Below are 21216 nucleotides of genomic sequence, written 5' to 3' on the forward strand. Positions count from 1 at the left end.
GGGGATACTAACATGGCAGCTACACCTCTCTGTTTGGCCTCCCGTGCTCACAGACTAACAGCACATTCATTTTCATTCCAGACAGTTAGGACCGGGTAATGACGACATCTGTCACTGGGAGCTGGGGGAGTCTTTGGGGGTCTTGTGACAGAATGGAGAAAAGAGGAATGGAAATTAGTCTACTTGAAATAACATAGAATAGGCAGAGATCCTTCTCCAATTGCCCTCCTTCTGCCATTTATGGGGAAGAAAAGGAAATTGCAAAAAGTCCATCACCCGTTGAATTTATTTGAATTGTCTGCATAAATCAAAAATCTTGAGACCTACTTATATTGTTAGCACTGTGCTACCCAAATGTTTTTTATAGGATGCGGATAATGCACTTAGTATGAGGCAAACACATTTTCATTAACAGCATTTCTGCGCTGAGATTGTAATCCGCAATTTGTATTTCATTCTGAATGATCACTTTATTTGGCTGATGGTCTCTAGGTAATGAAATGCAATGTCAATAAAGTACATACAGCCTAAATCCATGTGAATCTGGTTGAAATTCTATTTATATGCAAATACATATTGTTCCTAAATCTGTTGGTCTGAACATTTATTTATTTGATTAATGTCTGACCTGCATGGATTTAAAAATGTGTGACAATTTAATACAAGCAAGATTTAACGGAGAAGAAATACTGCAATATGGAAGTCATTTAAAAGACCTTCACTTATACATGGAACTATTGACCTCCAAAATGTGACGGTTAAATCTGTCAAATAATGTTTTTCCTTTATTATAGTAGATTTGGTCACTTTTGTTATTGCCAAATCTGCTCAATTTATTATGCTTTTGCAACAAAAAATTAAAAAAACGTGTCATCAGATGCACATTTGGTATGACCTGAGCAAAGATATTAGGTAAATACGTGGAAATGATGTAATCATTAACCTGTTCCATCCCAAAACTAAATGTAAATACTATTCATTTAATATGTTTACAGAGGCTACTTACTGACTTTTATACTACTGAAAAGCAATAGCAAGTTGTTGCCAGGGTTTTGCTGCACATGGGAACCTGCAGATAATTACTGTGGTTTTGTTTATTGTGTTCCCTGTTGTGTTGCCAAGCCACAGAACAAGGTTTACACTCAATGTGAAGCTTTGTAACCACGTTGCCCTGTATCCTCAGACACAGAGACTCCACATACATGCCGATCACTCTGGAAGTAATAATGTTTACCTTTGCCATCTTTCCAACTGCTTGTTGACATGAGACCCAGGCTTGTTGGGCATGATATCATAACTCCACCTGTTGACACACTGAGCTTAAATCTCCTCATTGCATTCAAATGGGTTAGTGTCCAAAAGCAAATCAAAAAGACAAGAGGATGATTCTTGCACAGATGAAAGGATGTTGGCTTGCACCACATCTTTCTGTGGTTGTCAGAGACTAACTCTGCAGGCTCCCCAGTGTTCTTGTTCTCTGAGGAGTTGAACTACAGCTTCAGAGAGGGTGAGGCTGGTTACTTCATATCAGGAAAGGTCACAGAGGAGGCTTCATGTTTTAACTCCTACAGAAAAGACATATTGGCTAGACCCGTCATGACTGGAAATCCTGACCTCATATACTTGCACTTCAATGTTATCACCTGGTTTTGTCAGACTTTGTAAAAACTGATAAATAGTAAACCTGATGATGTGTTACAGCATTCTTTCTTGGACATGTCACATTAATACAAGACAAAACATCTTGAGTGTCTTGCTGCCACCTAGTGGACATGAGATGTACACAGAACACTGAACAAAAACTTCAAATGCAGAAAAGGCTACTTCATCATATTTTTTACTTAAACATGTGTACATACATTTGAAAATTCGACCCATGAAAAGGAAATATTTGCTCAAGTTTAAAACAAAATGTAATTGTGGCCAGTGTGACAGTATCATAAAAAAACGAAAGAAATGACATTGACAAATGTCATAATTCTACACAGGCCACACATAAAACATGGGCAAAAATAGTTAAACAGCATGATTCACATTTTCTATACAACATCCATTGTTAAGGATGAGAAGTATCAGTTGTTTAAGCTCCACATTAGCCTTGTCATTTAATTTTGAAACATCATTTTCATCTTAATACATTGTAGAAAACGGTGGTTCTGTAGTTTAATAATGTCCAAGGCAGAGAAACTTCAGAGGCCTTCTTATGCTTAGGTGGGTAGGGTGTCATATTAACAAATCACATATCAAATTGAGGATGAGTTCAGATGAGATCACTCGAGTTCCTTAAACCGTGCAAACATGGCCTTGCGAACCGCTTGTTTGTAGGTGGCATGGTCCCAAACCACAGGGTCTTTCTTTTTTCGTGGCTGGAGAGAAATGCACAATAGAGGTTTTAACAAACCAACAACAAACACCACATTTTGCAGAGAAAAATAGCTGCAAACTTACCGGGGCAGGTTCAGATCCAAGACCAAGACCAGGTCTCTCGCTGACTTTATGAATATCCCTACGCATAGAGAACAAATGGTTAAGACAGATGTGTCACTAATCTAAATAACCTAAATGCTTTCCCATTTCAGTGAGAGGTCAGTTCAGACTAGGGCTGAACGATTAATCGATTTTAAATCGAAATCGCGATTTTAAATGATGCAATTATCAAATGATGCAATTATCAAATCGCAAAGCCTGCGATTTATTTTAGTTTTCTTTTCTTTTTGTGTGTCAGTCATCCACACCAATCAGAAGTGCTGTGCTCCACATTTACCAGTCATTATTAACCAATCAGAAGTGGCCCATGATAGAAGGTGATATTGAGATTGATCCAATCACCTGCCAAGTATTTTTGAAATACTTTTCCAAATGGCTTCCAATGGAGCTTTCCTAGATGGCTTGGTGAAACAAACCGTCTGAGTCAAGTTAGCAATGCTCCATCACATGTTTTACATCTATTACAGCAGGGGTCATTTTCCTCTCAAGGGCCATTTCAATTTTTACAACATCCTCCGAGGGCCGTACAAATTATTGACCTTTGCTTAAAAATACTAAAATCACAGCCCATTCATTTCGCCTTTCTTTCATGCTGTGCAAAGAAAAAGCAACCTCTTAATCCAGACATCTTACTATGACTCTTACCATGTACCATCCTTGGCTGAGACTGAGATTGATATTGAAAGTGGATGAGATTGTTGATGATGTTGGAAATTGTTGATGATATTGGTGATGTCAGGAATTATGTCTTGAATGTTGTTGTATTATTGTTTTAAGTGTCGGACCCCAGGAAGAGTAGCTTTTGTCAAGAGCAAAAGCTAATGGGGATCTTTAATAAACATAAACCATGTGCACGGTTGTGGCATGACCACCAAAACAGAAAGATATGGACACAAGATGTGTGCAAATGTATTTAGTTTCCTATCCATGTGAACATGATTTAAGTGTGTGTGGGGGGGGACCTAACCTCCTCTAGGGGGCATGCTCCCCCGGGAATATATATTTTTAAATGTTGAAGTTAAAAGCATGAATCTGGTGTGAGAGCAACATTAGAACTGTAATCAGATTTTCTTTTTCTTTATGGATATTTTACAAATCACTCCCCTTTTAAACTGTATTCTTGTTTATTTAACAACTCTTTTTTTACTGTCATATAGTATTGTATACCAGTTTTTCCTTTATTCTCTTGTTTTTTTTATAACTATAATGATCATATAAAGATGTGGTTGTAGAAAAAGCTTCTTATATTCGTTAGCATAGCTAGCTAACCAGATGCTAATAACAACAAAGTTATTGACTGTATGATCAGTATGACAGATCGCCACTGGGTTTACAACTAAAGACACAGCCACGCAAAAACTGCAGCATGTGTACGGCTCCTTATGGGTACTGCAATTTTTGGAAGTGCCGGAGCGGAGCGGCGTTCTGGTGCTCTCCGTCAGAACTGCACCCCTGTCAGACGAGACATATACCACGTGATGACACGTTAGGCTTGTGTTGTGTTCAAGGACCCTGACCTCGGCCAGGAAAAACAGGCACTCTCTTGTTTATTTATTTTGCGGTCTAGATTTCTTTAATTTTTTGCGTGTGTTTATAAATTACCTCGAGGGCCGCATCAAATGGCCCCCGGGCCGTATACGGCCCGGGGGCCGGAGGTTCCGCACCCCTGTATTACAGGGTGAATCTTAAACTGAAGCTTGACTTTAAAGCAACCCAACGGAAGTTTCATGTAAGTTTAGTTATTTCACTCGTAGCTCGGGCTGAGGGGGTGCTAGAGACGGGAGCACATTGATACAACCTTCCTAGCCGGAGATATGGCCGCATTTTACAATAAACCTCCGTTGGGTCTCTTAAAAACAAATATCGCAAATCTAAATCGCAATCAGAAAAATCGCAATTAGATTATTTCCCCAAATCGTGCAGCCCTAGTTCAGACACATACCTTGAGCCTCCAGCCCAGGAGTTATGATGCTGCATCTGTTGGTGGTGTTGTTTCCTTTTCTTCGGCTCTGGTGACCTGGAGGGTTCTTTTGTAGTTAGCTGTGAATGACACAATCCACCTTTAGTATTCAACCCAACCATGCACTTCAAGCTCTCCTGAGCACATGTTCACCCCTTTATTTCCACCTACTTCTTTCTCCTGGTTCTCCAGTGCCTCCAGCTCCTTCTTGGACCTCTTGATCTTAAGGTGGATCTCCATGTTTTGCTGTTGAGAGAATACATGCAGTATTAGAGGCTTTGTCTGTATATAGAGAGACTGTCAACTACTGTTCATAGAGAGGTAAACTTGTAGTACTTTGTGCAGGTCCGAGAGCTGCTGGTGGCGGATCAGAGCGTCCTTGTTGGGGAACTGTCTCCTACACAGCAGGCAGGCCATCTTCTTCCAGTCTGTCAGCTTGCTGTCCTTGTCTTCAGACGGGCCGCCCTGACTGTTTCTGGCTGCGTCTTCCCTATCTTCTTCTACCTCTTCATCACTTCCAGCCGCATAGTCTGATGCCAGCATACTCAGAGAGCCCATAGAACGCTGGGGGAGAAAACACAATTACTCAATTATGTAAGAAAAAATAATCTACTTTTTACTCTGAAGGAGGTTAACAGAGTGAATCAGACACGAAGTAGGGGTTATATCCGCTGAAGGAAGTTTCCTACCTTTGACTTTTCATCTTTCTTAAGAGGAGCCATCGGTTTCTTAAAAAGATCATCTGGACCCGATATCTGCGGATGTAGACAAAACATTTGGGTATAATGAAAACAAATATTCTAATATCAACATTGATGCACATGATGGAAGTGGTTGTGTGAGGAGAGTCTCTAACCTTCCTCTCGAAGATAGCAAAACCAGCGTCAGCCGTCTTGGAGGGCCTCCTATCATCGTCTCCTCTGAAACTCAGCAGCAGCGGCGATGCACAACGGACTGTCGTCTCCTTTTGACGATTCTGGATCTTTGCCCAGCGCTCCATATCTTTCATGATCTGCAAACAGCAACACATGTCTTAACCGTGTTCCCTTTACACATGTGTTTTTCATACTGTGTACATTACATTACATTACATTTAGCTGACGCTTTTATCCAAAGCGACTTACAATAAGTACATTCGACCAGTGTACAGTGGTATCAGGGGTAGACATTAAGGGTAAAAAGCCACTGGCCCTCCGGGCCGGTGGAATTGTATTATCACTGGCCCCACCATTGTAACCACTGGCCCGGAGCATTCGTCCAAAAACAATCGACTAATAATGAAGAAAATTAACACATTTGTTGCAATAATAATTTATGCACTAACTACATTACTACAACATTTGAATCATCAGTTCTTCCTTATTTTGTTCATATTTGGTTTATTAAAATAATGATATTGTGGTCATTGTTAAAAAATGTCTGCTATTATGAGTATTATTATTTGTATAATGTACTTTCTGATCTTCCTGTCATTAGGAGTTAGAAATGTAATGGCTATAGATTAGATCCTTCATTATCCTAAACTGCTGGGACATTTCGCCAATACCTTTATATTGTCTACTCTTCACTTACGTGTCAGCATAGGTCGGCATTGATGTACAGAGCCGACAGAAGACCTTGTTTATATTGGCATCATATTGAGAGGTGCAGTGACGCATCCTAAAACCAGGAAGTAAGCTGCTGGTTCCCTCGACGAAAAGCAATGGGATTTCTCCACAGGGTTTTGGAAAATAGCTGGAAATAAGGTCTGTGGAAAACAAACCTGTTTGATAAATGCACGTTTTGTTCAGCCGGATAATCTCCACATGTCTACCCTACTTTTATAATTTTCGAATCATAAATCTAATCGATAGATTATAAAAGGGTTTTAGGACGCGTCACTGCACCACTCTATAGAAGCCAACTCCATCGATCAAGCTGAAACTTTCTCTCCCTCTTCTTATCATGCTCCCTGTCACTCTCCTTTAACTCCTCCGGAGACTTTCTTTTATTTGAAGATTGTTTTTTGCTCGGCGCTTGGCCGGTTACCGCTGGTATTAAAAACATTTTGGCGAATGGTTAGGTGGCGCGATAGTCTGTAGTGAAGGAGCGCGCTCCCGCTCACGGGAGCCTGCTCGCGCTGCGCTCCGCAGCAAACAGCCGTTTGCTTTTCACCCAACAACTACAAGCGACTCACGAAACACTATATTGTAGCTTTAATAAACGAAACAATTTAACAAAATTGCTAGTCAAAATACCAATACCACAGAAAACATTTTTTTCAAACAATATTTTTAGTGGCCCGAGCGGGCAAGTGGAAAGTACGTTATGCTGGCCCGGGGTGTCTAAATAGTGCTTCCGGGCCAGCGGGCCATTTATAATGTCGAGCCCTGGGTATTGTAACTGAAGTGCTACCTTGACAGCGGCGATGCTTCTTGGCTTGTCGTTGTCCTTTTTAGAGTCATCATCATCTTTCTTCTCAGGAGTTGCAGAGGAAGTGGGGACAGGGTCCAGCGCACAGCCGTCATCAGTAGAGGGAACTAATGCCGCAGAGTCTTCTGGATTAGGAGTCAAGGATTTCTTCATCTCCAGAGGAGCATCTGCTGCTGGGTTGGAAAGAATGGCCTGGTCTTCAGCGGTCATGGGCAACGGCGCTATGGCTGCAGGGTTCCCTCCTGGGACTGGGATGTAGGACTTTGATGCAGCATCCCAGTACAAGTACTCTTGGGATATAGCGTTGTAGAAATACTGTGCACAAAACAATTCGAAAATAACAATTTAATGACAAAACCAATCATTTCAGACACATTTATGTTGAATAAAGGCTGACTTAGTAGTGCACATGTAGCTTCAACTGCAGTCTGTGTACTATTTTAGGAATTGATTTAAACACTATTATTATAATGTAAGGGCCACTGTATGAGGTTAGGTTTCTTACGTAGACATTTCTCTCCTCTAGATTATGAGCAAGTGACAAAGCTGAAGACCTAGTTTCTCTTTGGTATCTTTGTCCTCGTGAGATTCTATTGTTAGCTCAGTCTGCGGATTTAAATGAGATCTCCACATTTTACAGTGCAAGGCAAGGCAAGTTTATTTATATAGCACTTTTCAACACAAGGCAATTCAAAGTGCTTTACAAGAGTTTGTGCGTTACATTTTCAAGACATGTGCTTGTTAGTGGAGACAGTTTCTTCAGGGTAGATGTGCATCAGTAATACATTTCATATTCTCTTGTAGGTTACTGACTGCAGCTATGCATGTACCTTTTAAGACCCTTTCCATACATTTTAAGACCTCATCGCCACTTCCAGTTTTAACCGGTTACATTGGCGACACACTTTACCTCACATTTACTACAGTATTGATTGTCCTTCCTCCTTATCTTCCAACCATTTGGACGCAAACTTGCATTTCCCCATAACGATGTTGCTTAACAACCGGCGTAAGCAGGCCTTCGCGCACTATCAAGCAGTGAGCGTGCACGTCAAATCCAACGGGATGCCGTAAATAAACTACAAAGAATCACACTACACACCTACGCAATGATTACATTCAGGCACACTTTAGAATACAACCTCTTTGGACAATTTATATACTTATTGAAAACAAGCTACAAAATGTAATACCTTGGAAAATGCCGTTTAATACTTTTTAATAGCCTTAATTTTCTCTAAATTGATTTATTAACTTTTAATACTTTGTAAGACCCCGCGGCCACCCTGAAAGAACATCACCAACAGAGTTTTTCCTAATCGTCCCCCCAGTCATAGTCCAGAGCGAGCACTGATCAGTGTTGTCCTGTGTCTCACCCTAGAGTTGGGGTCGTAGTACAGCGTGGTCTCAGGATCGTAGTAGAAGCCCGATGTGGAATCGTACAAGTAGTTGGTCATGTCTGGAATCTCAGAGCCTAGAAGATTTGGACAAATGGATATACCACTTAATTTACATGTATTCATATTGCAGACACTTTTGCAATGTACAATTGTCAAGACAAAGTTCTGTAACATTTCTTTTTCACTGTCATTCGAAATATTTTATGTGGAGATCCTACTTTGCTAAAATATCACATTGAATGCAGCTACAAAAGAAGATGATTAACACTTGTTTGAATATAAATGCTTGATATATTTCTTACCGTAGACGTAGGCCTGTGATCCGTCTGCGGCGACAGGCATCCCAGCTGATTCTGTGGGGACAACAGGTCCGCTAACCTGGTATGCTGGATCGATTGCTAGAGTCTCACGATAGCCAGCTCCCTACAAAGCAAAAAGAGAGATGTACAGTTAGTTAGAAGTACGGCTCTACTCTGAATAATCTTATGGGCTTCACTTTTTGATATGTAACCTACCTGTACAATGCTGACGTCTGATGACGGAGCGGTATTGGTGATGCTAGTCGTAATATCACCTGCTGACAAAAACATGACGATATTTAGGAATGTTTGATGTGTAGGTTTAGTGATTATAAACAGGTCTCAGGGAACAAGATGCCAATATTATGTGCCTGATCCCCACCTTGCAATCCAGCGGCGGCAGCAGCAGGTGGCAGCAGAGGTTGCAAGAACTGTGGAGGGGGTGGGAAATGCTGCTGCTGAAGTCCCAAGGGAAAAATACATCACAGGTCATCCTCTTGTTTTTATTCACTTTTAAAAACGAAACAATCAAGGCAACATCTTACCCCCATCATGCTGGGATCCGGTGGAAACCCAAGGATGGAACCGTTTGGTTTGTCAAATTCTCTCTTGAAGCTGAAAAAAGACACAAAGACAAATAATCAGAAACAATTGAGGTGGGAATTCTCTACAAGATATAGCAGATAATTAAGAAACACAGAATGACGACTTACTTTTGGTTCTTCAGAGGTTTTGCAACCTCAGCATAAACTCTGACTCCATCAACATAAAGGGGTCTGGGTTTGGTGAGGAGCTCCACCAGACGTGTCACTTGCTACAAGAGGAGAGACAAAAGGTAAGTGCTGGAAAATGATAGGGAAAGAGTCAACTTTGATAGAACATTAAGTTAATAAACAGCAAACTGTAAGCATTCATATTTTAAAAAGGGTACCTCATGGGAGTCCATGTCAACAAAGCAGAAGCACTTGGATCCTGGTGGCTTGGCTTTGACTAGGCGAACATTTCTTTCATCCAGATAGGCAAAGGGATCCAAGGCCTTCAAGATGGTCTCCACTGTGGTCGTGGGCTTCACATTTTTTATTATCATGGCTGTAAAGAGACACAAGAGAGTGTTGTTTATCCGACTTGGTCATGAATAACAAAAGAACAAAACAAGCTCCATAGCTAAACAATTGGAGCTCTGCAGTTGATTCCTTCAAAGATCTTTTAGAAGTATTTCTCCCTTCCCCTAATCCACAGCCTTTCAAATTGCGACCTATGCGTTTCCCTGTGTGTGTGTGTGTGTGTGTGTGTATACACTCGTCTGAGAGCACTGTGTGTGTGTGTGTGTGTGTGTATGTGTGTGTGTGATGGTATACACTCCTGTCTGATAGCGCTGTGTGTGTGTGTGTATGTGTGTGTCTGGGAGGGAGGGTTTATTTTATTTGTATTTGTCTGTATTATTGTTAGCTTACATATGTATTCTGCATTTTGTATATTTTGTAAGTAATTGCTGTTGTCAAATGTACTTTTAGTTATTTTAAAAAAGAAAACATGTTGTGCTTTTGGTTGTACATGGTGTGTATTAATCTCAATACAAATTTGATCAAAAAACAAACAAAAAACAAGCTCCAAAGCTAATGTTCATCAACAAGTTTGAGTTTGAGTCAACTTACTTTTGCTGTCCTTAAAGACAGACTCAGGGTGGTGTGAACTGTGATGGGGGAGGTTGCGGTTGCCCCAAGACTCCGCCTGCTGCTCTGTTTCCTGCTGTTGGAGCAGTTGGTCCACCTGCTGCTGCCAGGCCTCAGGTGTCAGGTCAGAGCTACGCTGCCACTGGGTAAGGGACAATGGTTCAATAGGGCCTTTTGGTTGGGACCCGTTTAGGTTGGTCTTCAACTCCTCTAAAGGCTGATCTGGTCTGGGCAACTGGGGCTCCTGGAGTTGAGGTACTTTGTGATCTGATTCCTAATAGACAGACAGAAAGAAGGGACACGTTATTTTTAAACTGTGAAGTAAAAATGGCTGCAAAGTAGGGCTCTCCCGAATACCATTTTTCGGGCTCCGGATATTCGGTATTAATCAGCAGCGAATATTCGGCGCGCACGTGCACGTTTTTATCATGTGTAACGTTACCGTTTAAACTGCGGATAAAGCAGCTTCATCATGGCAACTGGACAACAACTAAGCTAAGCTACTACTTACCACATTCGGGTGACTTTTCATAGTTGTTGTGCCCAGAGTTCCCGTTAGAATTTTTTTTTGTCCGTTAAAGTTTAAATCTTCCGGACAAAATGAGAAAAGTGCCGGTCAAAGGTCTTCTTTGTTATTTATTGAGCTTTAAAACAAACTGATATGATTCGATATTAAACTGATTATAGTAGCTTAACTACATTATTCAAAAGTGTACAGGAATTTATAATAACACAGGAATAATAACACGGGAATAATAACACGGGAATAATAACACGGGAATAATAAACGGAGCGCTCTCTCCGCCCGTCAGTATCTCATGCAGCTCGCGGATCCAGTATTTATTTTTTTAGAGTATGTAATAAACTACAGAAAAAATAAAAGACAATCATTTTCTTTCTGCACTCACATGAACACTTCTTTCACACTCTTCTGGCTGAATGAACTTCATGGATGTTGTTCTACTGCCAACCTTTAGGGATCCCTGTAAGAAGAAGAACAGAAATGATCAATCAGCATCATATCTCATGGGGATATCTTAAATAATACCAATGACACCCAACATGCACTGTGGCAGGTTTAGCCTTCCTCTTCACTGCTGAAGATAAAACGGGCGAACACTTATGGTGGTGAGACTAGCCCAGAACGAAGATCATGCTTCACACAAGCAATATGCCCTCAAACTATTTTGAAAAGTGAACTACAAATTAGAGCTGCAGCTAAATTATTTATGCTCATATACTGAATATTCTCAACAAAAAAAAAGGGCTTATTGTTTAAAACGGCATCAGACAAAAAAGTTAAAAAGTGACCATCATAATTCCTTTGGGCCATCTTCAAATTGCTTTGTTTGTACAACCAAAACCCAAAGATATGTAGTTTACTACCACAATATATACAAACAAAAGCAGACTTTAAAAGAACCATTTAATGTTTAGCATAAAAAAAAAAGAAATGTGCATGTGCTGATGGTTGTCCACATTATAATCCAAATAAAAACAGAATTATTAGTGCAAAATGAGAACCATGCTTTCAGTAGGTTAAGTATTGTAATTGTGTCATAATAAAAACACTATTTCCAAGACTAGAGTGTTGCTGTCTAGAGGGAAGCTCATTGCAGATCGAAATGTACTCTGAAATTTGGTAGTACTGTGTTGAACATCCATATGTGATGAGTAAAACTCAACGCTGTATTTATATTCACAGTGATTACTTCCAGAGAGCACCTCATTTGCACAAAACTGGAATAACCATTCAAACCAGACATTAAGCCATACCATAAAGCACAAAGCGTTACCACTCGTGACAACGTATAGGTGGCCATTTGAATCTTTGATATTCAAGTAACTGACCTTACAACCACCTACAGTACATCACCTTGTGTTTACAAATTACTTCACAAGCTGCAAAATATCTGCCAAAAGCGACCCAATGGCAAAGCCAAACGATAAACTGCTGTACATTTCAGCAATAATTCTACTCATCTTCATTACCCTGAGGGGCATCAAGCCCTGCCAGTGTTGAAAGAAAGAAGAAGTCCTGATGGCCAAAGTTCACCAACAATGAGTTCAAGAGAATACAAAGAAGAGGACATGCACTTCTCTGGAAAGTCACAGATGACCAAAATTGCCTCGAACTGGTGAAAGAAATGTTGTCTGAACTGGCAGGACACTCAAAAGAAAGACTGCAGGCCCCCCAGTGGTTTTGCGAGACTGGATAGTTAAATAGATAAACCACGTATTACATAAATTGAAAAGTTGACTTGATTGCGCTAGATGAAAAGTCAGGGGATCACCAAAGTTATTTGAATTCATCATCTGGGAACCATGAATATCTTTATAAAGGCTTTTCAAGCAATCAAGAAGTCGTAAAGATACTTCACCAGATAACTCCAACGAATAACCAAAGTAGTCAGGAGTCGTCCCCTGGACACAATGAATATCCGTCCCAAATAGTAAGAGTATCCATCCAATAATTGTAGAGACATTTCACTAATAAACCCAAAATGTCAACCTTATAATAGCACCAGTCAGGGGATCAACAAAATCATGTTGGCTGCTTCCTCTGGGGACCCCGATTTTCATACAAAATGTCAATGCAATCCAACTAACGGACCATCCCACAATTGTCAGTCAATGACAGCATAGCTAAAAGAAAACCCAATCATTTTACCAACATTTTTATCACTACATTGCCCTAAAACTCCTAACAAGAAATATTCCTCTTTAAGAAGGATTGTAAATCTCAAAAATAGTCATTTCTATTATGAATAAACTTACAAAATGTGCACTGTGTTCTCACTAATAAGGTGGTTTTTAGATCGACTCTCGTACTGCGTGAAAAACAGAACCCTCCACAATCTTTGAATGATGATGATGCCAGTCTGTCAACATGGTAAGGAAGCCAACCCAGCTTCCGTGATATAAAAATGAACAAAAGTAGATCGCATGAAACATTGACCCAGTCTTCCTGAAGCCATATCTTTCTGTAAAGCTGTTGTGAGGTTCAAAAAGGGTGGCTTCAGTCGTTGCCATCTGGGCAGTGTTGATTTTGCCTAACTCTCGGCTAAAACTAAAAAAGTCAAACCTGTGGATTGTCAGAGGATCTGAGTTCTGCACAGGCAGAGTAGGCAGCTAGCACCAAGCCACCTGTGACAGCACTTAACTGTCATTAAAAGCTGCCCAACCCTTCGTTATGCGTGACTTTAAGCCTTAAATGTGTGAGTTCTACAAAACCACTCACATGAAAAGGAGACCTAAGCTAAAGAAGATAGAGATTGACTTAGCCAGCCTCAAGTGGCCATTTGAGAAACTACAAAAAGTAAAACCAAGATAAACCTCTACCTGATCACAATGCAACATCCTCCGGAAAAGAGCTGGGCCACTCAGTTAAATACACATTGTTGGTCGATTACTTTGGTAGGCAACACACTATTTCTAATGTTCACATGGACAGTAAAGACAAAATACTGGCCCAACAAACAACCAGCCCCTTGCTTGTTTTAGGGCAGACTGTCTGAACGTCGACAGCTTCCTCAAAAGAAACTACTTTGAAGGTCACGCAACGCAAAAGTGCCGCATTACATTTCCGTCAATCCTTTTTGCTACAAAAGCAAAATCGCAAAACATGACATGGGGGCTTTATGAAGTACCTTCATTATCAACATCGTGTCTTCTCATATTTGTAAAACCAAATCTTAAAAGTTTAGGAACAGATTGGAAAAACTGATTTTCCACCAAACATCTGTATTATCTGCTTAAATCTATTCCAGGCTAAAGAAGTTTGGGGTTAAAATATAAAGATTTAGCACTAGCAGGAAATATTAACATGTTTGTGTTAGAAGATACAAAGTTAAAGTATGTTTTCTAAAGCATTCAAGTGCTTAACAAGTAACCTGAAGTACTAGAAAGTAATGATAATTTATGCAAAGCTAGGCTCATCTGTTGCAGTTTCATATATTAGCTTCTAGAAATGTCAACAACTGACATTATAGAGGAAAAGCAACCAATTCCCAGGTTCTCCCCCTCCCCCATCTACTAAATCCCCTCTCAACCCCTCATAATCCTGATGGGAGAGACGGCCTTCGTAGTGTGACGAGGATGGGCCACCTTGTTGGACTCCATGAAGTGGACTGCATCCTCGAGGTTTAAAAACTCCACATAGGCCGTATCGTAGCTGTAACCTGGGGACAGCATTTGAAATACAGATGGGTTTTTGTTAGTCAATTCCAGTAATGACAGTCACCCACTAAAACATAGAAGACAGCAGTTCGTGAATACATCGAGATCAATGTGAGCGAATCTTTGACAGTTTTACCTACACACATACCTTTTCAGGAAAACACACATTTTGTTATTGCTTTTTCTATTCAGTCTTCTGATGACTGATGACCTATCAGACTCTGTCTGTTATAGCTTGGCTTTATCAAAGCCTTTCCTGGCAGATATTCCAAACCAGTGGCAGTGAACAACTGTGTGGTTTGCACCGTGGAGACAGAACATTTACCAGTCATGTTTATCAGATAAAAAAAACCCTCCTGTGACGGACATTTTGGTGTAGTATGAAAAGCTTTTGAGACATAATAATGATGCTTGCCATCGATAACCATGTCTACAGAGATCCACTGTGGAAAACACTTTAAAGTAAGTGTTAAGATCGGCAGGATGAGGAAGCACTAACAAGGCAGACTCCAATTCAAGTTTGTTGACATTCTTATGTTCAGTACCTAGAGAAGAGTGTCAGAGTGACACGTTCAGTGAATCACTTGTCACAGATCGTTTGTGACCAATATTCTCCAAAAGACTTAATATTGATCCTCGGTAACTCCTCTCATTGTCACAATGACCCGATGTCTCACACATAAAAAAAGGGTGGCATAACAAAACCCCCCTTCCTTCTTTAATGAGCGAATTCACATAGACCACCAACAACAAAAGCAACCAACAATGTAAAAAAGAAAGAATGCGTAGTTTCGAATGTCGTAAAAGCGAAAAATCGAGGGACATGTTAGCGATCGATTGCCCCAAACAGCTACAGAAAGAAACTTGTTTCTTACCTGGCACAACATTTTTGATTTTCATCCCCTGCATTGGCACACCATCACGGACTGCAAAGGCACCAAGAATCTGCAAAACAAAAGTGTCAAATAGATTTGAGTTTGGCCATGGCTTTCTATGCAAACTAAGACAAAATCTAGTAACCATAAAGTCAAGATGCTTTTCTGTATTATTATTACCTGCTCCATAGTGGCAGTCTTTGGAATCCCAATTATAGATATTGTGTTGGAAACTTTGTCTTCCACTGATGCATTCCTGTAATCTTGATCCTTTCAGAGAACATTTTATTTAGATTTGGGTTAGGAAACGTAGAATTATATTGCATATTATTTATAAACACAAAAATAAAATAAAAACTTACCTGAGAACCGGACTCACTAAACTTGGCAGTTGCGATTGGTTTAGACTCTTTGAGAAGTTTCTCTGGTGCTGGAAGTGCTTCATGTTTGTAGTCAAAAGACCTCCCGGGGCCTGTTCTGTAATCGATGTCCCTGTAGTCTTGGTCTTTTGCTTGTACAGTGCTGCTGCCTTGAAAATCATGTTCTTCTCCCATCTGACCCCTGACATGTCCTTGATTTTGTGGGATATCTTTCATCCCTTTAAAACAATCACCTGGCTCCTGTATCAAATGTGAATGCTGATTCTTCTCTTGATGGTAAGGAAGCCTTTCATCACGAATTGATTTATTCTGACTATGCTTCGGGTTTCTTTCTCCGAGCCAATGTTTGCTCTCATTTTCTCTCCCAAGAGGGCCAGTATGGGGACTTATTTCCGGGGATGGATGAACATGTGGAGCAACATGTGGAGCTTTGCTGGCAGTTGATGGTAGATTCATACCAGGAAAGTGGTCAACACGAGGAAAGCCGACCCCTTTCCCCGGGAATTCAACAGGTGGCCTATCCCTTTCCTGAAATGGTGGTGGATCTCTGACATTTACATCTCTGCCAAATCCTACAGGGAAGCTAGGTCCGGGGACACCACCCATACCTTTACCCATTTCTGAAGGGGGAATCTTCTCCTTTCGACGATTCTTCCATTCCTCTGCAAGAGTCATCTCTTCACCACTTCGATAGTCCATTAGGGGGCTGCCACTTGATTCTGGGAACTCTCTCTCCCTGGGTGCGTCTGCACCTATAAACTTTGATCTTGGAGGTCCAGCAATATCTGAAGGCATGTCTGGTCTTGCCCTGTCCACTGGAGGGACATTGCGGTTTCCAAATCTTAAGGGAGATCGATCCCTACCTCTAAATTCACCTGATGGACCTGAACGATTTCTGAAATCCATATCAGAATCAAATCCGCCTCTTGGATTGAAAGGGGGCCCCTCTCTTCTGTCAGTGTCCATCATTCTCCTTTCATGTGGCGGTAAGTCCATATCATAACCATCGTTGCCTTCATCGCCTTTTGGGGGCCTTTCACGCATGTCCCTAAATCCTTCATTCCGCTCCATGGGAAACCCTCTTCTTCTATCTATATTAGGATTGTTGAAGGGTGGCATGTCATATTTAAAAGATTCTCTGTCTCTCATGTCCATAAATCTGTTATTTGGTTCCTGTGGTGGCATACCCCTCCCTTCCATGTCTGAGTTTCTGCCTTGTCCCGGGAAACCAGAAGCATTCATCAGTTTGTCTCTGATAGAAATGTCATATTGCCTTTGTACACTGAAGTCTGGATCTTCTCCAGGTCCACCAAAATCTCTGTTTTGCTCTCTACCTCGCATATCACGTGGGTCGATGTCATGCCCCCTCATGTGTGGCCCATCCATCCTTCTCATATCCATGTGTGGCATATCTAGAGGTCTTGGGCCCATTTGATCCATGTTCATCGCATCTCTACTTCTATAATCAGGCATGGGACGATCTCTGCCACCAAACATTTCTCCACGTTGATCACCGCTGCAATATATACATCAACACATTAGGATGATTTTTTTTTTATGGAACACAACCAAAAAATAAAGCTTATAACAAAACAATATGGAGACGGAAGATATGAACGTTTATTTTTATAGTTGCTGATCCAATCAGCATGAAAAGGCTTAAAGAAGGGGAGGACAATACGGTAATAATGAGCCTTATAAATGTTTCTATTTTCAGTGTTTTTTATTTAAAAAAAGAAAAGAAAAAGAAAGTAACCATCAAATGCATCAAGTGTGAAAACAGTTTAAACATTAGGATTCCCAGAAAATGTACTAAATCATAACATCATATAACATGTGAATATTACTTCAACTGTGGTAACCTGTTTTTAACCCACATTGCCCATCCCTAGAAAACATTATTAGAGGCAAATGCAAAAATCTGTTACTAGACAGTTATGTATTAATAGCAATTTGTTTTAAATCAATGCCTATATCTAAATGATGCATATTTACCGAAAGGGTGGTCCTCCCCTTGGTCCTGGTCCGTTCCACATGTTTGTAAGTCAGTGTCTTATCTGGAAGCAAAGTTGGAGGTAAATGAATACAAACACTACTTTTGACTTGTTCGTGGCAGGTATATCAATCATAATACAACCAATAAATGGACTTTCAAAGTACAACCCAAAATTAGACGAGCGTCAAAATATTTGAGCATATGGCAGCATTAAGTTCTAATATAAAAAAGGTATATAGCCCACTATGACAAATCACACATTTGCTTTAAATATCAAATGCAAAGCTTCCAAATATGCTACATTTTTATAGAAATGTTGTTTTTAAGACTGCCTGTATTTTTTATTTTATTTAAATCGAGATAATACACCCAAAAAAAAGCTTTTTATTGATCCAAAACTCGACCCAAAGCCGTCTGAATTTCTGACATGTAATTCCCAGCAGCCTCCGCGCGCGTGACGTAATAGTGGCCAAACAGTCTCTGGACCAAATATCCCGACTCGGCAGTCTCGGTCACATGTTTTTCGAAAAGAAAACTGAATTAACATGGGTTATTGTTGAGCTTTTTGTTGTACGAACGGTGCGGGATCTGGGAGAGTTTTACATGCATTTCCCAAAGACCAAATCATCCGCAAAAAATTGATTTTTTTAGTGAATCGTGTTGGATGGCAACCGACAAAATGGAGCAAGTTGTGTTCTGACCACTTCGCGTGTGATGCATACGACGTTGATCCTGCTATCATGAAGTCTGTTGGGTATAAATGGCAATTTTTTGGGCGATTTTTTCAATCTGACTTCATATTGACAATTGTTAAAGGAATGGTATGCTCATGACACTCATTTTTAAATAATTATCATCCGATAAAACAGACCAGTCTCTGCCAGTCTCTCTTTTTTTTTTTTTTTATCCGATGACATTATCAGTGATTTTAAACTGATTAATTAGCGAAATAACATCAACACTGCGGGCGGCGCCATTTTACCGGACGTGACGTAAACCATGCGTTTGGTTTCGAGGACACGTTGATGTTCATGTTATTTACTGTAGTTACTCTCTTCAAATATGCCTCATTGTATCGCGAAACATTGCCACAATTCTGATAGGAACAATCCACGGAATGCTCGGTTCTATCTGTTGCCAAAAGGTAAGCGTAGGAAGTACGTTCGGAGGCAGTGGCTAGCGAAATGTGGCCGGCCCGAACCGAAAGATCCACAGGCGCATGTATGCAGCGAACATTTCAAGTTTCCGGACGACTACTATGAGTATGATAAAACATAACATGGGATTTATTGAACAACCATTACTTAATGGAGATGCAGTACCATCGGTCTTTCTGGTGTCATCACCGACCAGGACACCAGTTCGGCCAGTTGAGAAATCGCCCTCTGCAAGTGTGAAGCGACGGAGGACCAGAAGTAGTGCTCGGAGTAAGAATAAGGTATGTTATAGCGCATTTCCATTGCAGCGGGTAGCCCCGTTTAAACGTCCTTTATCGTCCAGGCCAGACCAGTTTTTGGTGGCCTTTCCATATAGCGTAGTACCGGCTAGTGGGTATTTCCCCCCAGTTTTTCCGGCCCCATAAAATCGTGGTTCTAGGGCCAGGGACAACGAGGCTGAGTATGCTAAACTAGAGAGGAAATCGCTAGCAAGGGTGGTACTACATGCATACATATCTAGTAATCAAAATCATTGTATCTACTAAGTAGTACTAAGTAGGCTCGAACCTGTATGGCTGAATTCCCCCTTCCAATCTCTTCATATTGCTCAAAACTTCGCCAAGTTTTCGTGTGTTTACAAAGTGAACGCATGGATGACGTCACGACCATCACGTGACTACTGAAAATGGGCAAAATGGCAGCGGCCTGACGGAATATACAGGTTTTGATAAAAAAGAGTTATAAAATCATTATTTACCGGGGAAAATCGCTGATTTCTTCAGGGTATGGTTTAAACATAATGTTTCACTAAATACTGAAGTTTTGATTAATTATCTAATGAGTGGAGCATTCCTTTAACAACATAGGGTGCTACATAACACACTTTCAGGAAAAGTCACGGACTGGGAGACTTTAATATGTTATTGAAAACAAGTTACATACAATCAAAAAACAGCCGCGGGTAAAATGTACCCGTTGGCGGTTCTAGTGTTAAGTGCTTTACGATCTTGACAGTTTACGACAACTTATATCCTAATAAGAATAATAACAGAGAATACAAAAAATAATATACAAAGGGATTATAAGAATAAACATCTAGTAACAGTATGCAAATAAAAAAATAAAATAGCATGAGTTAAAATTCTGATCAGGTGAATGTATATACAGATATGTGAACAAGGTTACATATATATACACATTTAAATGTGGAGGTACCAGTGCGGGTTAATAAATGCTTCAATCTAAATAAACATAGTACATATTGTAAACAAACATGAAGAAATTGTGGTTTAAATGTATGCCAGTGTGTTCTTTTGGTGCTACAGTGACGATACTAAAGATGGCTGCATACGTCAAAGCTGTGGCTCGTAACACAGGCTGGTGATATTGCTCATGTTGGCCCGCTAGCCATCACTAGGCCCTCCAACATCTACGCCACAACATAAACAAACGGTATGAGTATTGATCATAATTACAGTAAACACACGTATTTAAGGTAAGCTCTGTATATAAATGGGAATGCTATTGTGATTAAATTACCGAGCAAAAGACAGCTAAAACAAACGTTAAGGATCGTTACCTTGGTGACGCTATCGAAGCTAACGTGGCTAATACTTACGTTAGGAAACCGGTCTATCTGCGTTAGCATCCATTCACAAACAGACAATCGTACTGAATTTAAATGCCACTTTGATCAGGTAGATATTGCCTCTATAAAACGTACCTTACTTGTTATTTGAGCTTAGTATCGATATTTCCGAGATTTACCGTTAAGGTTGGCTTCACGAACTGATTGTTCAGTCGCTGCAGTCGAGACGAATCTTCCGTTTTCTTCTTCTTTGGATCTGCAAACCTGACGCTGTGTGAGATGTGCTGCCCCCCAGCGGTTAAAATAAGACACACTTTATTGATCCCAAATTGAGAAAAACAAGGCATTGCACATAATTTGAAAACAAATAAAAATAGAAAATGTTCAAAGATGACATATAAGCATTTCAAAATAGGAAAATAAAACAGAACTAAAAAGTAAAATATATACAAGTTGAATGTGAAAGATACACAAATCTGTAGACCAGGGGTGCCCAATACGTCGATCGCGATCGCGATTGCAAAGGTAGTGTGGGTAGATCGCATGGCATTGAAAAAAAAAAATGTTTTTAATTTTTGTTTAAAGTTAGCCTATCATCCATCCTTACTATGGCCTTTGCCACTTGATTGACGTACATGTACGCCAGACTGAGTTGTTTATCCGCCGATTAGTCCACTAGCACCCCTGTCTGACAAATAAAAACTAAGAAGGGCCAAATTGCAGTTAACACATTTTAAAAGTATAACAATTTTTGTATTGGATGCAACCACTTTTATAATTGATTTGTGTACAGTCTATGTTTGGTACATG

At 40.3% G+C, this 21216-nt stretch overlaps 1 protein-coding gene across 7 annotated transcripts; it reads right to left on the reverse strand.

Annotated features, from left to right (window-relative positions):
* Positions 1 to 1821: 1821 nt before the first annotated feature.
* Positions 1822 to 20676, reverse strand: LOC117548076 (RNA-binding protein 6). Of its 7 annotated transcripts, none has more exons than XM_034219069.1 (23): positions 20586 to 20676; positions 17661 to 17722; positions 15648 to 17181; positions 15466 to 15555; positions 15286 to 15355; positions 14339 to 14412; positions 11140 to 11214; positions 10214 to 10505; positions 9490 to 9647; positions 9272 to 9372; positions 9104 to 9173; positions 8941 to 9016; positions 8775 to 8836; positions 8562 to 8682; positions 8236 to 8333; positions 6842 to 7174; positions 5304 to 5459; positions 5137 to 5202; positions 4784 to 5011; positions 4619 to 4693; positions 4430 to 4527; positions 2449 to 2506; positions 1822 to 2366 (listed from the first exon to the last, which is right to left on the reverse strand). In XM_034219069.1, the coding sequence occupies exons 2-23, from the start codon at positions 17699 to 17701 to the stop codon at positions 2271 to 2273; spliced, it is 3972 nt and encodes a 1323-aa protein (XP_034074960.1). In that variant the 5' UTR covers positions 17702 to 17722; positions 20586 to 20676; the 3' UTR covers positions 1822 to 2270. The 7 variants fall into 7 exon arrangements, with proteins under 7 accessions (XP_034074960.1, XP_034074959.1, XP_034074964.1 ...); XM_034219068.1 differs by having other exon boundaries at positions 20542 to 20671; XM_034219073.1 differs by having other exon boundaries at positions 8775 to 8833; positions 8941 to 9013; positions 20547 to 20666.
* Between the last annotated feature and the right edge of the window lie 540 nt (positions 20677 to 21216).

Source organism: Gymnodraco acuticeps, unplaced genomic scaffold, assembly GCF_902827175.1.
Source record: "Gymnodraco acuticeps unplaced genomic scaffold, fGymAcu1.1, whole genome shotgun sequence".
NCBI lineage: Eukaryota > Metazoa > Chordata > Actinopteri > Perciformes > Bathydraconidae > Gymnodraco > Gymnodraco acuticeps.

What these genes read in the sequence shown, in the direction of transcription:
- LOC117548076 (XM_034219069.1), bottom strand. Translation starts at nt 17,701, where the DNA reads ATGTGGAACGGACCAGGACCAAGGGGAGGACCACCCTTTCG. An exon ending in ACTACGACCCCAACTCTAGG is followed by an intron (nt 7,175 to 8,235) that starts GTGAGACACAGG and finishes TTTTGTGCACAG; the next exon opens with TATTTCTACAACGCTATATC. An exon ending in TTGGATCTGAACCTGCCCCG is followed by an intron (nt 2,367 to 2,448) that starts GTAAGTTTGCAG and finishes ATTTCTCTCCAG; the next exon opens with CCACGAAAAAAGAAAGACCC.